The sequence below is a fragment of the Protopterus annectens genome, chromosome 12.part0, assembly GCF_019279795.1.
Source record: "Protopterus annectens isolate FY-2018-M chromosome 12.part0, PAN1.0, whole genome shotgun sequence".
Taxonomy (NCBI): Eukaryota; Metazoa; Chordata; order Ceratodontiformes; family Protopteridae; genus Protopterus; species Protopterus annectens.
The window spans coordinates 19,988,254-20,012,438 of NC_056746.1; the positions used below are offsets into that span (position 1 = coordinate 19,988,254).

The window sequence follows — 24,185 nt, forward strand, 5'->3', positions numbered from 1 at the left end:
CCACTGTCTGCTCCGAGGGGCTAGTGGCATCGGACCCTTATCCGACCCGCCTCCCTCTCGGGCTTCGGCTTTGGTAAGCTCTGCCCGACATCGCCTCGGAGCCTTCTCTCCTTGGAGCCGCCATTCCTGTTTCTTCGAGCGGTGTGTTCCGGCCTCCCGGGAGAGGAGCCTTTGAGGTGATGAGGAGTGTCCTGGCCTCTGAGCCTGGTCAACGGTCCATCCCTCTAGCCCCTCCCTCTTCAGTGCCTGCAGATGCCTCTTGCCAACCTCTTGCTCACAGGCCCAGGGATCCATCGCCCCAGGTTTCCCCACTGGGAATTTCCTCCTCTTCCGAGGTTTCTCCTGATCCTGCAGGGGAACCCCTCGGAAGAGGACGTAAGAGGAAACACACAGACTCCCCTGTGTCTACTAATTCTGATACCGACTTAGATGAGTCGGAGGGTTCCCACGGTCCCCTCTGAGGATGTCTCTTTTTCAGACATCCTTGAGATCCTCAAACAGAGGGGAATTGGCCTCCCATTGACCCCTCCGAGGATGAGTCGGTATACCTGGAGGCTTTTGGATCCCGACCCTCCACCTCCTGGGTGTCTCCGCCTTTCGACCCACTCCTGCAGGTAGTGGCTCGAAGGCGTGCTCCAGATTCTGTGGAACCTGTCCCCAGAAGACCATCCAAATTCATTACGCCCCTTCGGACAAACAGTTCCTTTCCAAGGGTGTTCCGTGGATGCTATGGTGGTGGCTGCCACTAAGAAGGAATTGGCGGATCCTTCAATACCTGTCCATCCTCCTAATAAGGACTCTAGGACCATGGACAGGTATGGAAAGCGGATGTTTTCTTCAGCGACCTTTGCTATGCTCGCTGAATTATCTTTGTCACTTCACCAGGCTTCAACGAGATGTTCTCAAGGAACTGGGAGAAGTAGTCCAGGATCCTTCTGCTGCTGGGGCTCAGGAAAAGATTGCCTCGCAGCTTGCTATCCTGAATTCCATATCTAACTCCTCCATGCAGCTCATATCCTATGCGGCCGATGGAGCGAGCAGGGCCGCAGGCACAGGAGTTGCTCTTAGACGCCAAGCCTGGATGCGGCTTTGTAATTTTGGACCCCTTTAAGGCCCTTCACTAATACCCCCTTTGATGGTTCGCTTTGTTCGGACCTCAGGTGAAGGATACCTTGACCAGGTGTGAGCAGGACGGTAAAACTCTTTCTGCCGTTGGAGTCCAGTTTTCCACTCCTTCTAGACCATACCCCAAGGGTCAGAAGGGGGGGGGATGTGGTTCCAGAAAGCCCAGGGAGCTACACCGACACACGTGGTCAGTTTACCCCAGAGGCAGAGGGGTAACAATAAGACGCCGCCCTAGAGGCAGGGGGTCCTCAGAACCAGGGCAACAGGGAGTCTCTTGCTGAGAAGCCCTTTCAGCATCCCAGAGGTGTTGCCCGACTGTCCACCCTTGGAGGCAGTCGGGGAAGATTTCGCTGTACCCAGTAGCCTGGCAATCCCTATCTCAAGAGATGTGGGTACAGTCGATTATATCCGAGGGTTACAAAATCCCTTCAAAGGTTTCCACCTCTTCAATCCCTTCCAGACATCTCACCCGTCAAAGGGATTTGGCAGAACAGGAGGTTTCAAAGCTCCTAGAAAAGAGCCGCCCAGACTGTGCCAGCAGACCAGGTAGGATCCGCCTACTCCAGATTCTTTTGGTCCCCAAAAGGACGGGAGATTGGAGACCAATATTAGACCTGAGCAATCTGAACAGATTTGTCAAGAAGGCAAGATTCCGGATGGTCACGCTTCATTCCATTCTGCCCTTTCTGGGCAAGGACAACTGGATGTGCTCTATAGACCTTCAGGATGCGTACTATCACATAAAGATTCACAGACGCTCCAGAAGGTTTCTCCGCTTCGCTAGGGACCAGTCATTACCAATTCAGAGCCCTGCCCTTTGGCCTCACTTCAGCCCCCAGAGTGTTTACCAAATGCATGGCAGTGGTCACAGCTCATCTGAGATGTTGAGGATTCCAGGTGTTTCCCTATTTGGACGACTGGCTCCTCTCCGCCACCACCAAGTGTCAGCTTCTTCAGTCCAGAGACTACACTCTACAGCTTTGCAGGAGTTTGGGAATTTCAGTAAACTTGAAAAATCTTCTCTGCTGCCTTGCCAATCTATCACCTTTATAGGCAGAGTTAAACACCGCCAAAATGTTAGCCAGACTAACAGATCAAAGAATTCTGGACATCCAAAATTTGTTCGGCTTCTTTGCAAAGCAACAAGATCAAAGCCAGATTTATACTGAAGGTTCTAGGTCTTATGGCTGCGCCATTGTTCTTCTATCACTGGCTCGCTTCACATGCCTTCTGCAGTGGATGCTATTCACGCAGTGGTCGTACCACAGTCTCCATGAGGCACGAAATCTTGGTAACACAGTCGTGCCGAGCTCATCTGAACTGGTGGATATCTTCCCTCTTCTTCATCAGGGCCGACCTTTATTCCCTCCTCCAGTTGCCACAGTCACTACGGATGCCTCTCTGATCGGGTGGGGGCATTATCAGGGCAGGATGGTCCACGGGACGTGGCAACCCATAGAATACCATCTGCACATAAATGTCCTGGAGATGAGAGCAGTGTTTTTAACGTTGCAAGCCCTCAACGACTTTCTTCCCACGAGGACTATTGCAGTACAGACGGACAACATGTCCATAGTCTGGTACATCAACAAGCAGGGCGGGACCAGGTCCTATCCGTTATGTCGAGAAGTTCTCAGACTTTGGCAGTGGGCGATCTCTTCTCAGCGGTTTCTGATAGCAATGCACATCCCCGGCAGGTCCAACCTATTAGCGGACAGGCTGAGCAGATCCATTCTGATGCCTCACGAGTGGTCTCTCAATCAATCTTGTTGCGATCTTTTTGCTACTCCTCAAAACAACAAGTGCCCTGATTTCTTCACTCTCTTTCCCCTTCCAGGCCAACCTCTGAGAGACTCTCTAACCCAGGATTGGCCCCGGGACTTCTACGCTTTTCCTCCTTTTCCCTTGATTCCACAAGTCATTCAGAAAGCCACCGTTTTGAGAGCCAAGTTGATCCTCATTGCCCCATATTGGCCTCGACAAATTTGGTTTCCGTCTCTGCATCGTCACCTTCTGGTGCAGCCCTGGCATCTGGACCCAGTTCCGGATCTCTTGATCCACCAATCGGGTCAGCAGCACCGGCCATTCATTCTCTCAACCTCACTGCTTGGTTGCTCCACTTCCTACCCTAGCCAGGCTACCGATGATTTCGGACTCTGTCAGAGACATTTTAGTCTCTTCCTTGAAGTCGTCCACTAGGACTGTTTATGCTAGCAAGTGGCGACGTTTTTCTATTTGGGCGAATTCCAGAAATATTGACCCCTTTACTGCTCCTGTACATTCGGTTTTAGATTTCCTGGCGAAGGTTTTTCATTCAGGATCCTCGTCATCTACAGTCAAAGTTCAACTGGCTGCTATTTCTAAGTATCATATTGGCCTGCATGACAATAACATTATGTCTCATAGGTTATGCAAGGCCTTTCTCAGAGGAGTTTTCCTCCTAAAACCACCTATAAAGCATCCTCCTCCGCAATGGGATCTAAACTTAATGTTGGCATCCTTGATACTACCTCCCTTCGAACCGTCTGCTTCATGTTCTTTGAAGTTATTGACCTGGAAAACTATATTTTTACTGGCTGTCACTTCTGCAAGAAGGGTTTCCGAGATTCAAGCTCTCTGCATCCGCTCCCTTATTTGGTTTTTCATAAGGACAGGGTATCATTAAGAACTAACCCTTCCTTTCTTCCCAAAGTCGTATCTCAAACCAACATTAACCAATCTATAGATCTACCAGTCTTTTTCCCAAACTATTCCGACAGAGCTGAACAAAAACTACATTTCTTGGATGTCCATCGTCAGCTCAGGTACTATTTGCATAGAACTAAACAATTCAGAAAATCGGACCAACTATTTGTCTCCTATGCAGAAAACAGGATAGGTCTTCCAGTATCTAAAGTGACCTTATCCAGATGGTTGACTTCCACTGTTTCCTATGTGTACTCTCTCAGGGGCAAACAGCTATCTTCTAAGCCAAAAGCACACTCAACCAGGAGTCTATCCACCTCTGCAGCTTTTCAGGATAGACTACCCATTGATACCATTTGTGCAGCAGCTACTTGGGCCACACCTCATACCTTTGTCTCTCATTACAAGTTGGACTTGGCCTCTAGAGATAGGGCCAGTTTTGGTTCCACAGTTCTCAAGAGTCTGTTCCATTGAGCCACCCGGGATACAGGTGCTAGGACGGTCCCATCCAGCAAGAATGAAGGCGAGATTGACAACTTAACATTTAGAAGTTATGTACCTACCATAACGTTCCATGTTAGTTGTCTTCTCTCGCCTTCTTTCTTGTGTCCCTCCCTCCTTCCCCCTGGCCTGGACAGATCTTGGAGATTTCCTATTAGATTGTTTCCTCCGGTACGTTGTTAGGAGGATTTCTTTTAGGAACCATTGTTCCTGTTTCTGTTAGGATAATCTTTAGCAAGGTTAGTTAGCTGCCAAATGAGATCTGAGGTAGTTCCGCCTTGCATCATGGGATATAGGGTTGCCTCGAGCTGGTAAAAGGAGTTCTCGAGCTAAAGCAAGTGCCGAGTCGGAACCGAGGATCGGCTCCGAACCCATCCAGCAAGAAAGAAGGCGAGAGAAGACAACGAACATGGAACGTTATGGTAGGTACATAACTTCTAATTAAAGAACATATCTATGATATTAAGATCTTGTCTCCCAGTAGTGCCCTCGCCAAGCATGTTAAATGAATGGGTGCAGATTAAGTTTATGGTAGTGGATGATGTTAAAGAGAATGATCGGAAAGGTGATATCGGGAATTTCACAGAAGTTGTAGAAGTTAAATGGATTATCATATAACAAGCTGACTGTGGAAAAGGGTTGAATGATCGTACCCCTCTGAAACTTTTTTGAAAAATGAGAGGGAATATGTAAACACACATTTGTGTTTTATTTTTATTTCTATTTTTATTTGTATTTCATTTTTATTTCTGTGATGAATATCTTTTGAATGGTGTAGTACTTGTTTTGTTTATATGTTGCCATGGAGTTTGATTGGGGGCTTAACTTGTAGTTAAGACTTGATTGCTTAGTTTAGCTTTTTTATAGTGTGAGTATTGTGTGTTATGATGAAAGTCTGATGAAGCAATAAGTTGTATTGTGAAAACGCTTAACTTGTTTTATTAAAGTTTGTATTTTATTGGATGAGTTTTATTTGCGTTATTTCAGCTCCGAACTTGGACTGTGCTCTGGTTCTACTCGCATTGTTTAAGTGGGTATATTTTTATTGGTCGTTGAGTGAACCATTTGTCCTTGTAGCAGCAACATTTGTGGTTTTGCTGTTAAAGGTATGGTGTATTCCCCAGGTCAGCAGCCAGTAATGTGTACTCTAGTATTTATGAGATTGCTGCGCTGCCTCCCATAAACAATTTTCTCAGAGCATTGTAACTTTGATTTACAGTGTAAGGTCGGGATAGGATTTCTTTGTCAGCCTTCAAGGATCTGCTTTAGACCAGTCAGTTTTTTGTAACACTTGGTAGAATGCACTGGATGATACTTTTTCAAAATGGCCCATTCATTTCAGCAATGATTCTTATGATATCCTGCTATAAGAGGTGTTCATCACAGTAGTTCTTTGTATCATTGAGGACCCTCCTTGTGGTGGTTTGTTAGGTATTCCTCTTCTGTTGTTCAGAATTCAACATTTCTTTTTTCAGTATAATCCTACCTTTCGGGGACATTGTGTGCAGATGTACAAATACACTGTGTGATGTGATGCAACAGTTAAGTGAACCTCAGACTCTGCAGAGCCCGCTACTTCATTTTTGCTATTCATGTATTTTGGATGTTAGTCCTTTGCCTTTATAAAGTCCTGTGTTTTCATACCCAAGCACTATAAGAAGTGTTAGTATGATCTTGAGTTGATTAGACCAGGCCAGCAGCAACATATACATGCATTAGCTTGAGGAAGTGCAAATATACGAAGAACTGCCATAAGCCCTAATGGTCCAGTCTGGCTACCAGTGTTTTGAATGAGTGAGAAACTGTTAGCCCACTTCACAACGCTGTTGAAAGATGATAGCTCTTCTCAGGTGCAATAATGGTAATGTCCTTTTGAAAGTTCAAAGCCCAGGGACAACCACTTAGAAGTGAGATCCATGCTTGAATCTCCCTGAATTAAGCCCATTCTTCAACTAGCTCCCTGGATCTTTCAGGTGGTAATCGTCCCCTTGATTATTGAGGGTTCAGTCCCTAACTTGTCAAGCCTCTGTCAAAGACCTTGGGACAAGAGGGTGCAAATCCTCTGCTCCCACTCTGGGTGATATGCATTCTGAAGTTTCCTTCTCAGCCCTGTCTTTAGATAAACTGGAGCTTGGTGACATCCATCCTTATTTGTGAAACTGTTCTCTACAGTCATCAAGTCATGGATTGCAGGAATACTGGGATCAAAGACTGTTGCCCTGAGGTCATCTCCCAGGTCTGCATGGGCCAGCAAGCCTTTGTTGAGGAGGCTTCATTTGGTCATCCCATACCAGAGCTTATATTTCAGGGCTTGACCACAAGTAGACGTTTGATGGGCACTTGAGTTGCAGGTGTAGGAATATACCCCCATGGGGGAGAGTTTAGTATGAAGCCTGCACTGGCTTCTCGCGCTTCCTTGGATGTTTTGCTAGCGAGTGAGCCATTAATAGTTCCTCAAATTTAATTGCTTGATGCTGGTCTGTTACACACAAACCCCAACGTGAGCTCATGTTTGCAAGTGAAATCGTCATCATTCGCCAACGTTTGGGTGTTGATGTGATTCATTGAATCTTGAGGGCACGTTATTTGGAGGCCTGCAATGAGAATAAATCCATGCTTCCTTTGACTTCAATGCTAGGTTATTCTTTCCTTGGAAGTTGTCCTCGCACCTTAGGCTGGCCTCTGGACCATACTACTTCCTCCTCAAATCACCTGAGTTTAAGGTGTAAAACTGAATCCAACTCCTGAAATTTATTTATGATGACATTAGAGTAGAGTGGAGGCATAATATTTCTGACTCAGTCTCCAAAAAAGGCTAGTGTCCTATATATGCTGCTATCTGAGTAGTTAACTGGGTTTAACAAGCATCCCACTGTGGATTTCTTTAGTCCAGCGTAGATCTTAGACACTCCAACATTTTTCTGACTTTTCTTCTTGATAAGGAATGGAGAAATCTGGACATGTGTAACAAGGTGTATTTCTATTTTTTGGAGGCTTAGAGTCTTAAGCTGTTCATTTCAGCCATCCAGGTTCCAGACCTGTGTGATTAAGAAGGCTTTGGATAACTCAGTTGGCCTGACTAAGGAATGGATCAAGGAGACTGTTCTGGAGAGCCTGTCTGTAGTGTCTTTTGCAATTTTGAATGTGCTGATGCACCAACCATATCTGTGATCTCTGGCTTGTATTTTTTTGAGTGGCATGACTGAGATTATCTTTAAGGTAAACTTTAGGATTCAGATACTTGATGATTGTCTTCATGAAGATATCCTCTTTTGCTGGGTAACTAAGAACCTGGTTGGTAATACCCACTGGGAGGATCACGTTATAACCTTAAATGTGGGCCTCTGACTCCCTGTGAGTGTTTCTACACCCTTTTTCCCCAGACATGGCCATCCCAGAAGAAGAAGCAGCCTCTTTGGTGTTCGAGAAAGGCTCTGAGATGTCTTGCTGTGTTTCCCCTGTTATTGCAGTTAAGACATCTTTGGAGCAGACTCTACCAGTTGTCCTACAGCAGTACTTAATCTGGGTCTGTAACTGGCAGCGATGAGTGGGCAGCCCTGCAAGGTTCATCCTGGGTTGGAGAGACGTTGCAGTAGACATGTATGATTCTAGATGTGGTCATCTTCAGCCATTTAGTAGAGCATCACCAGCCCCGTCTCAGAAAGGTCTGCAATGGCAAGCTAGCCGGTGAGAGCATAACTTCTGGTACAAACCCAGACTACTTAGAGGAGCTGTCTTATCACTGGAAGAATGATGGATGTTCATCGTGTTTCACTGCTGCAGTCATTACACTTGGGTTATCCTGCCATCAGGTGGTCCCGCAGTTGGCCAGAGTTCCAAAGTCTTGGTCCGGCATCGGTTGCTGTCTCTTCTTCCCTGACGTCAGTGCACCAGGAGTATACAAGATGCGGAGCCGACGCCATTTTCTTCAGTCTTTCTTGCCGCGCGGTGCCCAAAGCAAAAGCAGTTTGCAAGTGCCAGTCGGCTGAATCCTGAGATTTCAAATTCGATTTCAGATCCGAAGTCTTCAATAAAGCTAAGTACACCGTTGGGGAAACTTTTTCTTGCCTCAGACCGATGTCAGTAAAAGTTAATAATTGTATTTCTTGTGGGAAGCAAATACCTCATAAGGATTTTCATTCTTACTGTATTCCATGCCTAGGCCCAGATCACAACGTCACTAGTTGTCAGTTTTGTGCTAGATTTAACAAACGCACTATTAAACATCGGTTTGATTTTGCACGCCATTATTTTGGCCAAAGGTTTAATGATACCATGTCATGGGAGCAACCGACGACCAGAATTCACAAAAAACGTAAGGATAAGGACAGGCATCCGAGGCCCAAAATGGACGACAAAGCCTCTTCTAGGCCAGTCACCGGTTCTCAGTGAGGCACTTTCGCAGCCTCTGACACCCGCTACCTCAGAGCCACAGGCCGCGATCGACTCCCACGTGGAGTTGCCTAGACCTCTGGATACTCAAGGTGTTGGGCCTGCGGAGACTAACCCTTCAGATGGGTCCAGAGCCGCTGAGCAGGCTTCGGCTTCTGAGGGTGTTTTCAGACCTTCACAGCTTACCATTGCATCTACAGCCAAGGCTAAAGCAACATTAAAGACAAAGAAGCAAGTACAGCATTCACCTGGACAGGCCTCCATGCCTACAAAGCAGATGCTCAAAATGGCCGAAGACTTAACTACTCTGATCAGGGGTACCCATCCCCCTCCTGATAAAAGGCCTAGGCAGGATACAGACTATGATTCCTCTGACCAGATTTCTATACATTCTGACTCCTCTTCAGACCAGGAATATTCTTTACCCCCGTATGAGGACTCATGCTGAAGAATCTATCCTTTCAGCCTCTCCTCCTGAGGATTATTCTTTTGGGGAAACTTTACACACCATGAGGGAGCATTTCCACTGGGAGGGCCAGGATTACTCAGAGTCCAAGAAAAGGCTCAGAGATTTTCTTTTATTGCCTCAGCACAGGCCCCTTGCTATTCTGTCAGTGTTGGATATTGTGGACGATGTGTTCTCTGAATCCAGTTTAAATCCAGATTCATTACCCCCTGCTCCAGTCAAGCCAGACAGATACTACAGAGTCCCTGACTCACACAAATTTCTTTATAGAAACCCTGCTGCTGACCCAGAAACTATTTGCCAGGATCACAAAGGGGTAAAGGCCTCCACAGCTAAAAATCCAGTTCCCTCGGACAGGGATTCCAGAGCCTTAGACAGATGGGGGAAGAAAGTTTACACCTCAGCAACATTAGCAGTGAGAGCTTTAAACTGCCAGTTTCACATGCTTAAATATCAACAATATTTACTGTCTCAGTTAAAACAGAAAATGAGTACAAGTGCAGAACAACCTGATTTTAAGGAAATGCAGGATTTATTGCATGCAGCTGAACAAGTTAGTACACATACTTTGCAATGCGGTTTTGATTCATTAGAAGCTTCTTGTAGAGCAGCAGTTACAGTATCTGTGATTCGAAGGCATGCTTGGTTTTAAAGGAACAAACCTTACCAGATCATGTTAAGGTAAAATTATTAGATGCTCCTTTACAGCAAGATATTTTATTTGGTGTTAAAGCAGAGGAGGTATTAAAGAAAATGGAGGATAGGGCAAAATCTATGCAAACAGTAAAGGATTTCTTACAGGTACAGCCACCAAGATTTAGCAGAAATTGGCCTACTAAAAATTGGTCCTTTCCAGTGTCAGACAGGCCACAAAGAGGCAGATACAGACGCCCAAGAGGCAGATATCAGCCCCAAGGATCTTACAGGCCATGACAGTGGGGTGTTTCAACACCAAAAGGAGGTGAGGACAAGTCTCAACCGTACAGGAAACTATCTCAGTGACTTTCTCCTTCCAATGCCAAACTCTACCCTGTTGGCAGCTCCCTTAGGGGGAAAACTAGCACTTTTTTCACAAAACTGGCAAACAATCACCCAGGACAAATGGGTGCTGAATATTGTGTCTCAAGGTTACAGGTTCCACTTTCACACTTTACCAAGGCTAAAAGGAATGCCAGACCTGCCACAAAATCAATGGGCAGAGGCACAAAAACAAATTACAGCCCTCATGGACATGAGAGCTATTCAAAAAGTACCAAAGCAGGAACAAGGACAAGGTTTTTACTCAAGACTCTTCATGGTCCCCAGAAATGACAAAGCCTGGAGACCCATTCTAGACATTTCCACTCTAAATACTTACCTGGATGTTCCGAAGTTCAAAATGTTGACACTACACCAGCTCCTTCCCATGTTGGGTAAGAAAGTTTGGCTTGTTACTTTGGACCTCAGCGGCATACCTGCATGTCCCTATCAGACATAATTGCAGAAGATACCTCAGATTCATAGCTGGTCCAATGCACTACCAATTCTCTGCACTGTCCTTTGGCTTATCTACTGTGCCCAGGGTCTTCACTAAGTGCCTGGCACCAGTAATTGCATTTTGCAGACAAAAAGGAATTCAAATTTATCCATACCTGGACGACTGCCTGATTCAAGCAGAGAGCAAGGACATTCTTCTAAAGCATCTGGCGTTTGTAAAAAAAAAATATTAAGTTGCCTAGGGTACACAGTAAACGAAAAGAAGTCAAAACTAGTGCCCTCACAAGAGATAATATTCCTGGGTGCCAGCTTAAATGCAACGGCCCAGATGGCTTATCTCACGCCAGACAAACAAGGACAACTGACTCAGTATTTTCAATTGATGGCAACAGAGTCCCAACTCCCTGTAAGAAAAATTCTGCAGGCCTTGGGATTCATGGCATCCTGCATACTTCTAATTCCATATGCCAGACTGCATATTAGGAAATTACAGTGGTACCTAAAAAGTGTTTGGAATCAACACTCTTACAGCTTGGAAGCGGTAATACCACTAATTCCCTGCCTGCAACAGGAGTTTCGATGGTGGGCACAGGCATGTCACCTCAACAAGGGCAGCCTTTCACACTACCCACAGCCAGGCAGACTTTAACAACAGATGCTTTGGATTATGCCTGGGGGAGCACACATGGCAGGAAAATGTATTCAGGGCAAATGGACCACAGACCAAATGCATCTACACATCAATCAAAGAGATGTTGGCTGTACAAAATGCCCTAACAGCTTTCAAGGACCTTCTGCATCCAGGACAATTATTATTAAAGACAGACAACACCACAGTAATGTGGTACATAAACAAGCAAGGGGGCACTCATTCTTACCCCCTATGCAGACAAGCCATGACCTTGTGGAACACAGCTCTAACTTATCAAGTTCATCTGCAAGCACAATTCCTGCCAGGAAAGAAAAATACTCTGGCAGCGACCTAAGCAGAAAACATCATGGATCCTCACGAGTGGAAATTAAATCCACAAGTTTTCAGCATGATAATGCAAAAATGGGGGTGCTCGGACATAGATCTCTTTGCCTCCCCACTGAACTGCCAACTACAAAAATTCTGCACAAGGACTTATCACACACAAGCATGGAAAGTGGATGCTCTTTCGTTCAGCTGGAAAAGCCTACACGTTTATGCCTTCCCTCCTCTGCCTCTCCTTTGGAAGGTTCTGCTAAAAGCCAGACAAGAAAAACCACAGGTGATTCTGATTGCTCCAGACTGGCTACACCAACATTGGTACCCAATCTTAAAGAACTCAGCTCAAGGCCCTCCTTAGATTTTGCTTCAAATTCCACACCTTCTGACTCAACAAAACAATCAGATCCTACACAGTCAGCTCAAAACCTTATCCCTGGCTGCATGGCTGATTCATTAGCCAAACAGGCAACACCTCTCTCAAAAGCTGTTATGGATGTCATTTTGGAGGACAGAAGGCCTAGCACCAGGAAATCTTATTCAGAAAAGTGGAAGAGATTATGTGCCTGGAACCAGGCTCAAAGCCTTGACCCTCCTGTCCCTAACATACCTCAGATATTACAATACTTAACTGAGATGCTGGACAAAGGACTATCCTTCTCATTGATTAAGATCCACGCGTCTGCCATCTCGGCTCATTACAACACAGATCCTCTTATTTTCTCTCATCCATTGCTAAAGCAGTACCTCAGAGGGGTAAAAAACATAAGACCGCCCCAGAGAGCACCAACACCTACTTGGGACCTCAATTTTGTCTTGGAAAAACTCACTTTACCTCCTTTTGAGCCAGCCAATGCAGCAGAAATAAAATGTATATCATGGAAAACTGCCCTGCTACTGGCAATAACCTCAGCACGAAGAGTCTCAGAACTACAGGCACTAATGGCAGTGGAGCCCTTCATCATTTTTTCACCAAGACAGGGTTTCCTTAAAACAAACCCTTCATTTATGCCTAAGGGTGGTATCCAGTGTGGCTCTCAACCAAACTATTCACTTGCCAACATTTTATCCAAACCCCCAGAATAAAGGGGAGAGAATTCTACATTCCTTGGACATACACAGACAGTTACGCTTCTACTTGGACAAAACAAAAGCTTTCAGGAAAACTGAGCAATTGTTTGTATCCTATGCTGCAAGATCTCAGGAAAAGGCCATTTCAAAGCAGACCATTTCAAAATGGATAGGACACTGTATCCGGTTCTGCCACACACAGCATGGGAAGCCTGTACCATCTAACATTAGACCACATTCCACCAGGGCAACTGCAACTTCTACTGCCTATCTTAGAGGAGTTACCTACTAAGGACATTTTGGAAGCTGCAACTTGGAGTTCAGTGCACACCTTTACCAAGCATTACCACTTGCCTCTTTACTCCAGATCCAGAGCTGGCTTTGCCACTGCAGTGCTGCAGGGCCTCATAGCCACACCAAATCCTCTCTAGAACCAGCCACCCTGACTCAGCTTTGGGATTCTTCCCAAGTGTAATGACTGCAGCAGTGAAACACGATGAACATAGTACAGTTTTGTACCTACCATAAATGGAGATGTTCGAGTGTCTTAACTGCTGCAGTCCTGGTTTCCCACCCACCTTCCCCTCTTTCTTAGCTGGGTCTTGTCTATATCTTTCTACACTATACTTTTTATGTGGTGTATTTGCTGGTTACTAAAGGTTATGTTTTTACCTTATGTATGTTTTGTAAGCAATATGTATTGCCTATCCTTTTGGGGGCACCTGATATCTGGGGCAAGAAAAACTGAAGAAAATGGCGTCGGCTGCATCTTATATACCCCTGGTGCACGGACATCAGGGAAAAAGCGACAGCAACAGACGCCGGACCAAGACTTTGGAACTCTGGCCGACTGCGGGACTGCCTGATGGCAGGATAACCCAAGTGTAATGACTGCAGCAGTGAAGACACTCTAACATCTACATTTATGGTAGGTACAAAACTGTACTTTTTACTTCCATTTTTTCTTAATCCCAAGGTGGATTATGACTTCCATCATATTTTGTGCCTCAGCAAATTTAGTGGCCATAGATGCTACCTCTGTTTCAGGTGGTCACCCTGTGCGAAATTACGCCCTTACTATTGCGTGATGCCCGAGTGATGTCACTGAACATAATGGGTACCTTTGGCACACCATTTTCTTGGATCCATTCAAGACGCTGCTCAGGTTTTATTGGAGCAGACATGTCTTCCAGTGCAGTGCTTTTAGGAAGGTGTTGACGGAAGGTTTGCAGACAAGAGTCTTCTGATGTTCCTTTACGCACTTTCAGAGATTCCCTATAGGCAGCCGTCCTTTGGGTACTTAATTGATGCAATCCCTCGAGGTGACTATAAACTTGAAAAAGGTCCTTTCTGTTTTTATCAATGTGTCAGTGGAAGTCCTGCTTCATAATGGAAACCATAGTAATATTTTTCCATTTACATACATTATACATTATTTATGTTTTCTTTCTCCGTAACAACATTCAGTACAACATGACATAAATTGCTCGATTCCCGTCTTCCCTTAAACCTCACACCTCATGAGCTTTGTTCTGCGTGTATTGCTCCCACAAATTCCATTTATTTCTATGTAATTTGCATCTTCCCTTTTCTAAGTAGCCCTCTCTCAGTTTTCAGTTCTTCAGATACTGTTGGTTTAGATTTTGATTTCCATTTTCTAGCAATTGTTTTTTGGCAGCCAACAGAGTTAAACTTAACAAGGCCTCATTATGTCAAGGCAATTCAGATCCTGTATCCCAGATTGAAAAAAATCCTTTCTTTAGTTACAGCCAATTGCTCCCCCAGTATTTCTGACAGAGGACTCTAGGAAACTGTAAAAATCTGTCAACTCCTTATGCTCCCAAAAAACATGTTCCCAGTTACCACTTTCTTCTTCATCACTCCAACATTTGCTATCTACTTGAGGAAAATTTGTTTGAAGTCTGCTTAGAATGAAAAAATAGTTATGCAGGCACTTCCAAATAAAAATACTAAACCTTCTGGACTTTGTTGAATAGTTGAGAGCTGTACATACATCCTTCAATTGATCCCTTTTAAATTGCTTTCCCAGTCTCTTTCCAATCTTTTCTAACCACCTACAAATGATTGATTTTTTTGTAGTTACATGCCCTACTAATTATCACTTTTAACAGCATTTTCTATTCCAGATTTGACAAAAAATCCACCAGCGCAGGTTTTTCACTTAGTACACCCCTGTTTCTCTCTACCTATATTTGAACCAAATGTACTTGTAACATGCTGTGTTAGACTTGACACCTATTATTTAGAAGTAGGCACATTGTAAATGCTTAGCAGTTGCAGTTCTGTTAACACAGCAAAAGCATTTGTCAGCTTTCAGATTATTGTATTTCAGTATTGTACCTGGGTTGTGACTGAAAAGGGACAGTAGAACTGATCCTTTACCTGGTTATCAAATTGTAAAATAAATAAACTGAAGTGCAGTCTTGCTTCCTAGTAAAAGTTTAATTTGTGTGGGAGCCCTTTTCCTTTTTACTTTTACAAGCCTGATTGAAGTCCAGTGAAGTAATAGGCGTTACACCACACAGTCGCACAGTTGAGGCACTGCTGACTGATATTGAAGTGAACCTGGATTATATAGGCTGACATGTACAAACAGACTGAAATCTACTTCACCACAGGAATGAACAGTCCACTGCCTGAGAAATCAGGGAGGGAAGATATTGTGACTGTGTTATTCATGTAATTAAATTAAATGCATTTGATTATCCTCGTGTAACGAAGAGAGGAAAGTCTGAAAAAAGTTAAAGTAAACATTTCTTTAGTTACTGTATAAAGTTCATATTGTTGCCAACAGATTAATTTTCTGTCATTTTTAATCAAAATCAATCTTGTTAATCTTCTTTTAAATCGATTCAGTGGTGGTTAGTTGTCTTGTATGAAAAGTGAGCATGATTCATTCACCTGAAGTTAAGATATTTAAAATTTACCACTTAATCATAGAATGGTGAAAAGTATGTTTCCATTTGAAGGTAGCGTTGTCAAAGAATTATGCCTAAGTCAGTTGTACTGTGTTTAAAGAGGTGAAACATTGCAGTTTATTTTATAGGGTTGTACTCTGTCACATGTCAGTTATTCATTTTGTTTGGAATGAGGATGAAAGCAGTAAAATCTGTGTGGGGTTGAAGGAGAAGCAAAATGTGTAGTAGTATTCTAAATGGAGAACTGGTAAGTATTTAATACATGGGTTAGAAAAAGTAGAAAGGTAAAAATGTTTATATACAAACAGCTTTATATTATAGCAGAACTATTTAGCTGCAATCAAGAGGTCGATTAAAGTGACTCGCTCACTGCCATGTAGATAAAGCAAATTTACAGAAAATTTACAGATCAGTTTCTTTAACTACTAGGCTGTACTGCCTTTTTTTCTGAGTGAACAGTTCATCAGCTTGCCTTTTCTACTTGCAGCAGGTAAAGGACGACCCACAGTTTCATCACTTTCTGCTCAGTCAGTCTGAGAAGGTAAGCTGATGTACAAGGTATGCTTTAATAGCTATGCTGAAGCTTCCAGTATCCCAGTGCTTGTAATAATCGAAGTCTGTGCTGCATCTGGTGCTAACAATGGAAGGATTGAAGTTTTGAATGTTCGTGATTTTGACCGGATGTTTTCTGAACTATGTATTATTAAGTAATTGTTCTATTGTAATTAAATTGCCTGAGAGTTTGGATGTGTCAGTGGTTGCTATCCTGTGAGGAAGAATTTTGAAGTCATTACTGGTGAACTGCACCAAGTTATGTCTGCATATGCTGGGTGGGATGGCTTTATTTTTGTATATTTAAAATGTTTTTTTAATTGGGTTTGCAAATTTGTCTGAGAGGTTAAAAAGTGTCTGATTTGTTTAGTGTGTCTTGTGCTTGGTAATGTAAGTTTGCAAACAGTTTTGCCCTCTGTAACTAGTCAGATTGATCCATTTGCTTTGTGTTTCTCTTTAGTTGGTAAGATAGGTTAGGAGAGTGTGTTGTGCTCGACCAGTGTAGTAAGGTAGAATGTATGTGGTGTGTTGTGAGGGTAACTGAAGTCTGTGTTTTGCAAAGTATGAGTACAGTGGGGTTAGGAAGAGGTGGGTTGTTTTTATTTGGATGAGGCAGAGGAGTCGCTGCCAGTGCAGTGTGGTTTTTGTGCCAACTGTGATTAACTGCTGAACGGTTTGAGTTTGTGTGTCTGTGGAGCTGAGATTTTTATATTATTTATGTCTCTGTTGGTTTAATTTCTCCACGTCTTTTGGGTTTCTAATACCATGATGGGGAATGGACCCCATTCCTAAGTCAAAGTATGGTTAAACTAGTATTGTTTGTCTTTGATGTTAGACAAAAGTGCTCTTCATAGCACCTGCATTGTGTCCAGAATTTAATCCTCCATCAATTCATATGGAGTTGCACGTATCGGTAGCATATCAAAATACGACTGTAGATGCTTTAAGAAACCCATTGCTCCTACTATTGTTGGAACTGTCCAGGTGTCCTTCCACATTGCCCTCATTTCTGCCTGCAAATCCTGGTATTTTATAACTGTGTACTTCTGCATGTAAGACGGTGTAGTCACTGGGTGTAGCAATTTCAATGATCAATGCTGCTTTTTTCTTTTTATGCACTACTATATCTGGTTTTCTTGCATCTATTTTTCAACTATTGGTAATGGGTGATACCTCTTTGGTGTATGGGCGGCACCTTTTGAAGATGTGGATTTCAGAGGCTTAATCTGTGTACCTGTCTGTCCTAAGTTTATGGTTGCAGGTGTCCTTAACTTTGATTAAAAAAAAAAAAACATGTATTTGTACAGATTCAGTCTTGGACAGAACCCATGTATCTCTGGGGAAAGGGTGGCAGTCCCCCATAACCAGCATTCTCCTTTTCCTACCTTGTGTTTGGATTTATGGACTGTAAGCTGGTCAGAATTTGTCCAGTCTCAATCTGTGCAGCTGCATGAAAAACTGTGTACTTGTTAAATGTGAAAGTTTAGTACAGTATTGTTCATTGCTGATTTAAGTAGCAATATTTATAATGCATTAAATCTGATGATGGGAAAATTACTCACCGAAGGGTTAAAGTGATAAGGAGCTAATTTACATTGCATGAGATGCAATCAGACGTCTGTATAATTTTGTATATTTGTTCCTTAGAAGTAATTGAGTTACTGACTTTCCTAATAGTTAATAAGCTTTTCCTTTTAAGTTGCTGCTGTTTGGCTTCCCTGTAATTTTTTCTCATTTGAATGTTTTCAGTCAGGTGGTTCATACCAAGCAGTCAGCAAGAAACTAAAGCTATCAGAAGAGGTACGTACTGCACTGTTTACTGTTAATTCATGTTAATTCACTAATCATTTAGTACGCAAACTGTTACAGATTTTATATATATATATATATATATATATATATATATGTATGTATATATGTATGTATATATATATATATATATATATATATATATGTATAGATATATATATATATATATATATAGATATATGTGTATATAGATATATACATATACAAATTTAAATATTGGTCTATAACATACACTGTTGGAATTCATAGATCTTTATTCAGGGTTACTCTCTGCAGTGGATTGACTTTTGTAGTCCTTTTTGTGTCGCCAAGCACAGGAATTTCTACTGTGTATAATCCTGTTTGACCCATAGCAGCACCCTTCCAACTTGGTGAAGGGATTTTCATACATCATTGCTCCTTGGTTCTTACTCTGTTGGATGCATTTTAGTGTTAGCATGCTGACTGTCATCATAGGATAGTGTCCGTATTTGATGCTGATAAAGCGTACAGGACAATGAAAGTGGCACTTCCTTTGCCAGGTCACAAATCAGAACCATCATGGGCAGTGGCTTGTTTGATATCCTGGACCTTGTTTGATGACATTGATAGGGTTCATCATCTTCACCAGAGTTTTTACACTTTTTTTCTGGGATGCTTCCATGCTTGCCTGGGGAGGTGGTATGTCTTGCAGGCAGTTGACTTGACATAGTGTAGCACTGCATAAGCACCCATTGCTCGTGTTTTCTGCCATTCACACAGCTGAGACTCTGTCCTGACACATCAGTGAAAAATTGAAGTAATTGCTTACAGGCAGACTCGTGAAGAACTCGTGTGCCTGTCAGATTACCAGCCAAGACCAGCACTGCCATTGCCTCTGTTGCCACAGGGAAGGATGTAACATAATGTGTTGACGTAAGTGCACACATTTCAGTCCTAGAGTCCAGAATGAGAAAATCCTGGCCTTCCTTACTACCTGGAAGATGGTACTAAGTGGAGTTGTCTCATAAGGATTGGTGGCTCACTTAGCCTTGGGCAGGAATCAAAGGTCAGAAATCAGGCTGTGGACTGAAACCCTGGAGTTAAGTCCATTGATAACTTGCAAATTCTCTTTTTGTTCATATATGGCTGGTAATTATTTGTTCCCAAACCTTGTGAAATGCAGTAACAACTGGATAGCTGTTGGGTATAAAGTGCTAGATTTCCTACATCTGTCACTAATGGTAGTTAATAAAGCCTTCAAATCCATTTTAAATTGAAGTTCCTTGTAAAGACTTTAAGGTCAGTAAGGGTTGCAGTGATACTGTCTGTTCCCGGAGGAAGAAATTGAAACCCTCTTCCCAGTAGCTTAATGTCTTCTGCTGTTAAGTTATAATTCGATAAGTTCACAATACCTTTATGAATCAATCCTATTGTTTCTGACGAGTAGACTAGCTGTGTGTCCGAGGACCGCTGTATATTTTTCTTCTCTGTCCATTTCTTCAGTCTAACGGTCGTCCCCTCAATCGATCCCTCTGCCATGTTTCCACTCTTTCTGGTAAGTTGAGAAACAGTATCACTGAAACCCTTACTGATGTAACATTTAGTAAGCATCAAGACCCTCCGTGCTTACAAGACAATAATAGTATAATTATTAAAGAGGCTAGTAAGGGTGGTGCAGTTGTGATTATTCATGAATAGAGAATATTATATTATATTTATGAATGAATTTCTGTCTGATGGAATGACTTTTCAAAATAATTTTTTTGATGTAAAACATATATTTGAAGTTTAATATGGTGATTTATAAAATAAAAACAGGCATCAATGGAAGTGGAATAAACAAACCAAAAAACTTGTAGTGGAAATGACAGCTAATTTATTCATTACATAAACGCGCACACTTCACGGCGTTTTCATCCACCGGACTTCATCAGATGTATCAAATATTTTGAGCTGTAGCTTGCCTATTTATAACCCTTCCCGCCTTTAATTAATTAACCATTTACTAGTTTAATTCAACAACTAATTAAAAACAATTGACATAAACTCATCTGTCCTCATTTGTTCCCATCTACAGTTGCTTTAAAATGTAATATAAACCAAGTTTGTAAAAACTTTCCACTTAAAAACCATTGTAAACAGTCATACAAATTTATAGGAAATTGATGTACACATAAAAAGTACTAACAAAGAAATAAAAACTGATGTATTTAAAATGTCCATAAATATTCCTTTGAAAGTTAGTTAAAAACAATTAAAAAAAATTTCAAACAGGAAAAATTTATAAAAAACATGTTCTTATTAATATGCTTGTCCATAAAAAGATATGTGCAAAAAATTAATATTTAAAACCTTGTAATGTAAACAGTAAATAGAAGGAATGATTTAAAATGCAACAAACCCTATAATTTGCTACCCTCATCCTTAAAATGGGGGTAATAGATATATACTCATTAAGACCTGGGAGTCTGTTAGCTTCCCAGCAGTAGCTGCCAATATACTTCCCTAACTTCTATCCTATTCTCCCAAGGTCCCCCCTATTATCTTGATGTACCATTTCAATAACAAAAAAAAAAAAAAAAAAAAATTTTGCTCCAGAACATGTCAGTGTGTGTTTATATATTGCATTATTGCCATCTTGTGTCCTGATGGCATTTAAATATTAATATATTCTTCTTTTCAGTTTACGAGTGGTCTTTCCAACATAAAACGCACCACATGTTTTACATAGGGCTAGGTATATCAAGCCTTTACTGTTAGTTAGAAAAGCTACCACTCCTAATCATGTAATGCCTGTCCGGAATATATATCTAATCCTGCCTCAAAATATATGGACATTGAGCACGTTTCCCACTTACATGTACCTAACTTTTTTCCGGTAGGTCTTTTATAATTTGTCTCCAACTGTTCCTTAAGGTTTTTACCTTTTTTATAAGTAAATTGTAATGGATTTTTAAATAAATTCTACAATTCTGAGTAGCAGCTAAACCTATCCCAATGTTGTGTAATAATGTTTCTAATTTTAGGGGTTTTCAGATTATAGTACAAAACATAATTACCCCCAAATATCGCCTCAATCTTCCATCCTTGTTCCTCAACCTATTCACATCCCAAAATTGGGGCAAATCTAGAGGTTCTAGCATTTTTAACTTCCACCATAACCCCCTCCACCATTTGTACAGGATATTTTCTAGCCAAAAACATATCCCTCACTTTATGACTTTCCTGTTCGAAATCCACCTCCTTAGATGTCATCCTACTACTGCGGATGAATTGCCCTTTGACAATACTTTTTTGTGTGTAGGGATGTGAACTGCTAACGTATAAATAAGAATTTGAGAAGGTATCCTTCCTGTATACTCTTGAAGTGTATTGTCATCGGGGTATGTCCTTCTTAATAGAAACATCTAGGAAGTTCATCTCCTCCTTGGAAATATGGTGAGCAAATTTTAAAAAATCAGTGGGTCCTGTTCAAATATTGTATAAATTCCATTAACTTAACCTCTCCTCCCTTCCAAAAAATGCATATGTCATCCAGGTAGCGTTTATAGTATACCAAATATTGTCCATATTCTGATTCAAACACAAATTTCTCTTCCCACATCAAAAGAACTATATTAGCATATGTAGGGGCAACCCCTTGTATCTGCTTAAAAAATATGCCCTCAAAGAATATAAAATTTTGTTGCAAGACCAAATCCATGAGCTCAGTATATACCAAAAAGGTATTGTGGTCAAATTCCCATATTTTTTGATGGCATCTTGAAACCATTCAGAGCCTGTGGAGTAAGGAATTACATTAAAAAGGTCCTGTATTTCCATGGTAACAGAAATCATAGAATCAGAATACATATTGTTATTAATACTTAGAAAATCCCAAGAATCTTTCAAGATTCCATTAGAAGTTACCCATATGTTCTTTAATTTGGTGTCTAAAAATTTGGCCAAGGGATAGGTTTTGGAACCATTTGCAGCTACTGTTGGTCTCATTGGGGGGTCTTCCATGTTCTTATGCACCTTGGGTATCCCGAATATGGCAGGGATTCTATGTTTTTCCACACTAAGGGTGTTACTTATAGGTATCCTCATTTATTAAATTGTCATCCAACATTTCTTTTAAAGCAAAATCTATTTTTCGGTAAGCTACGTTAATTTCATTCTTTGATACCCTAACATATCTGGTTGTGTCATTTAACATGTTCATCATTTTACTAGAGTATAAAATGCTATCCATAAGAACCACGCCACCTCCCTTATCAGGTAGAGCATCACCCTAATATAACAATTTTCCTGTAATGATCTAAGAAGTTCCATTTCTTCCTTTGTGAGGTTTGGTTTGCCTTGGCACCTTTCATTTAAATTCACCTCTAATCTCCTTTTCTATCTGCCTTTCAAGATTTTTTAACTGAGGATGCATGGGTGGGTTGATGGTGCTAGGTTTTCTAACTTCAGTATTACCTCGAATATTTTGTTGTCCATGAAACAGGATTTCCAGATTTTTCTTCCTCAAAAAAATTCTTAAGTCAATCAAACTATCAACCATGTTTCCCCTACTAGAAGGAATAAACTTAAAACCTTTTGAGAACAGCATAAAGTGCTGCATATTAATCTCCACACCACTATAATTGTAGATGCTAAAATCCTGGAATATGTGACGTGGTCCTTGAACTCTAATTTCCCCTGAATTTTCCACAGAGTAATGTTCCCCTTCACCGCTACTTGCCATTGTTATTTCCTGCCGCTTGGGGAACCCCTGGGAAAATACTGTACAGGTGATTTGTGTGTCAATCTATCTGACCTCCTAGGTTCCGGATAATCCACCATCCCTTCCATGTTTGATTCTGTACCTACGTTGTTGTCATAATTCTCATCCCTATAAGGTGGGTCCCAAACATTGTATGCCCCATGATGTTTAAATGAGGGAACTCTATTGGTTTCAAAATTTCTAGTATAATTTCTAAAACCAAAATTTTCTTTCTTGGGGAAGGGATATGCTTTCCTCTGATGGTATTCCCTCACGTCCCTGTAAAATTTTCCACATTTCCTTTTAAAAATAACCTGACATTTATCTTCCACTTGTTTAATTAAATAGTATTACCTTTTTTCATTTTCAATACAAAACATTAGGTCAGTAGTCACAAGCTTATTTAAGCATTCAATTTCTTCATACAAAATTTGCATATTTCTCTCATTCTCCTTAATGAGAGCTCTCATTACCTCAACCCACTACGGTCAAATATTCCTAATAATTCCTCATGGAACCCCTTTGGAACAATACCCCTAACAATATAATCCTTTAAATACTTTCTTGGTTAGTATACCCACACCAGTCTGTAACCAGGACACTGAAGCACAGTCTAGACAACGCGACTATGCTGGGAAGGAAGTGACTGCATCAAAAACAAGCAAACCCCAGCGAGAAATCAGGGCTGATGTAAATGGGAACGGAGTGGTTCCTAAAGCTGGTAACATCAACGCGGGGTATTCAAACACCGTAGCTGGTCCGAATGGACAGGAGGTTTTATTGATGCAGTCTAGTGGATGCAGAACGGATGCATTGACTGTTAACCATCATACCAACAATAACGGGCTGGATGACTGGACGAACACGGATGCACTGGGCCTCACGGCTGGTTAAACACAACTCTTTTTCCAACTATAAAGGTACTGTAAACCCTACCTTTCCTATGGATGGGAAAGAAGTGACTGACTCTGACATTTCTTATGGGGCCAACGTTAAAAAGTTGTCTGATTTAATTTTTAGGCACAAGGCTCTGGGTGTAGGCAATTATTTAAAGGATTATATTGTTTGGGGTATTGTTCCAAAGGGATTGCGGATGTTTAAATACCCCAACAATGTAGTGGAGGGATCTACCTTCCATGAGGAATTAAGAATATTTGATCGTAGTGGGTTTGAGGTAATGAGAGCTCTCATTAAGGAGAATGAGAGAAATATGCAAATTTTGTATGAAGAAATTGAATGCTTAAATAAGATTGTGACTACTGACCTAATGTTTTGTATTGAAAATGAAAAAAGGAAATAGTATTTAATTAAACAACAAGTGGAAGATAAATGTCAGGTTATTTTTAAAAGGAAATGGGGAAAAATTGACAGGGACATGAGGGAATGCCATCAGAGGAAAGCATATCCCTTCCCCAAGAAAGAAAATTTTGGTTTTAGAAATTATACTAGAAATTTTGAAACCAATAGAGGTCCCTCATTTAAACATCATGGGGC

The 24,185-nt window shown here is 41.7% G+C and overlaps 1 protein-coding gene across 1 annotated transcript in view; it reads left to right on the forward strand.

Annotated features, from left to right (window-relative positions):
* The window catches only part of LOC122817312 (zinc finger BED domain-containing protein 5-like), a 1,006,885-nt gene that overhangs the window by 461,134 nt on the left and 521,566 nt on the right, over positions 1–24,185 (forward strand). The window contains exons 4-5 of the mRNA XM_044090534.1: positions 16,113–16,166; positions 17,927–17,977. Coding sequence (XP_043946469.1) covers positions 16,113–16,166; positions 17,927–17,977 — 105 coding nt within the window. The remainder of the gene's footprint in view (positions 1–16,112; positions 16,167–17,926; positions 17,978–24,185) is intronic.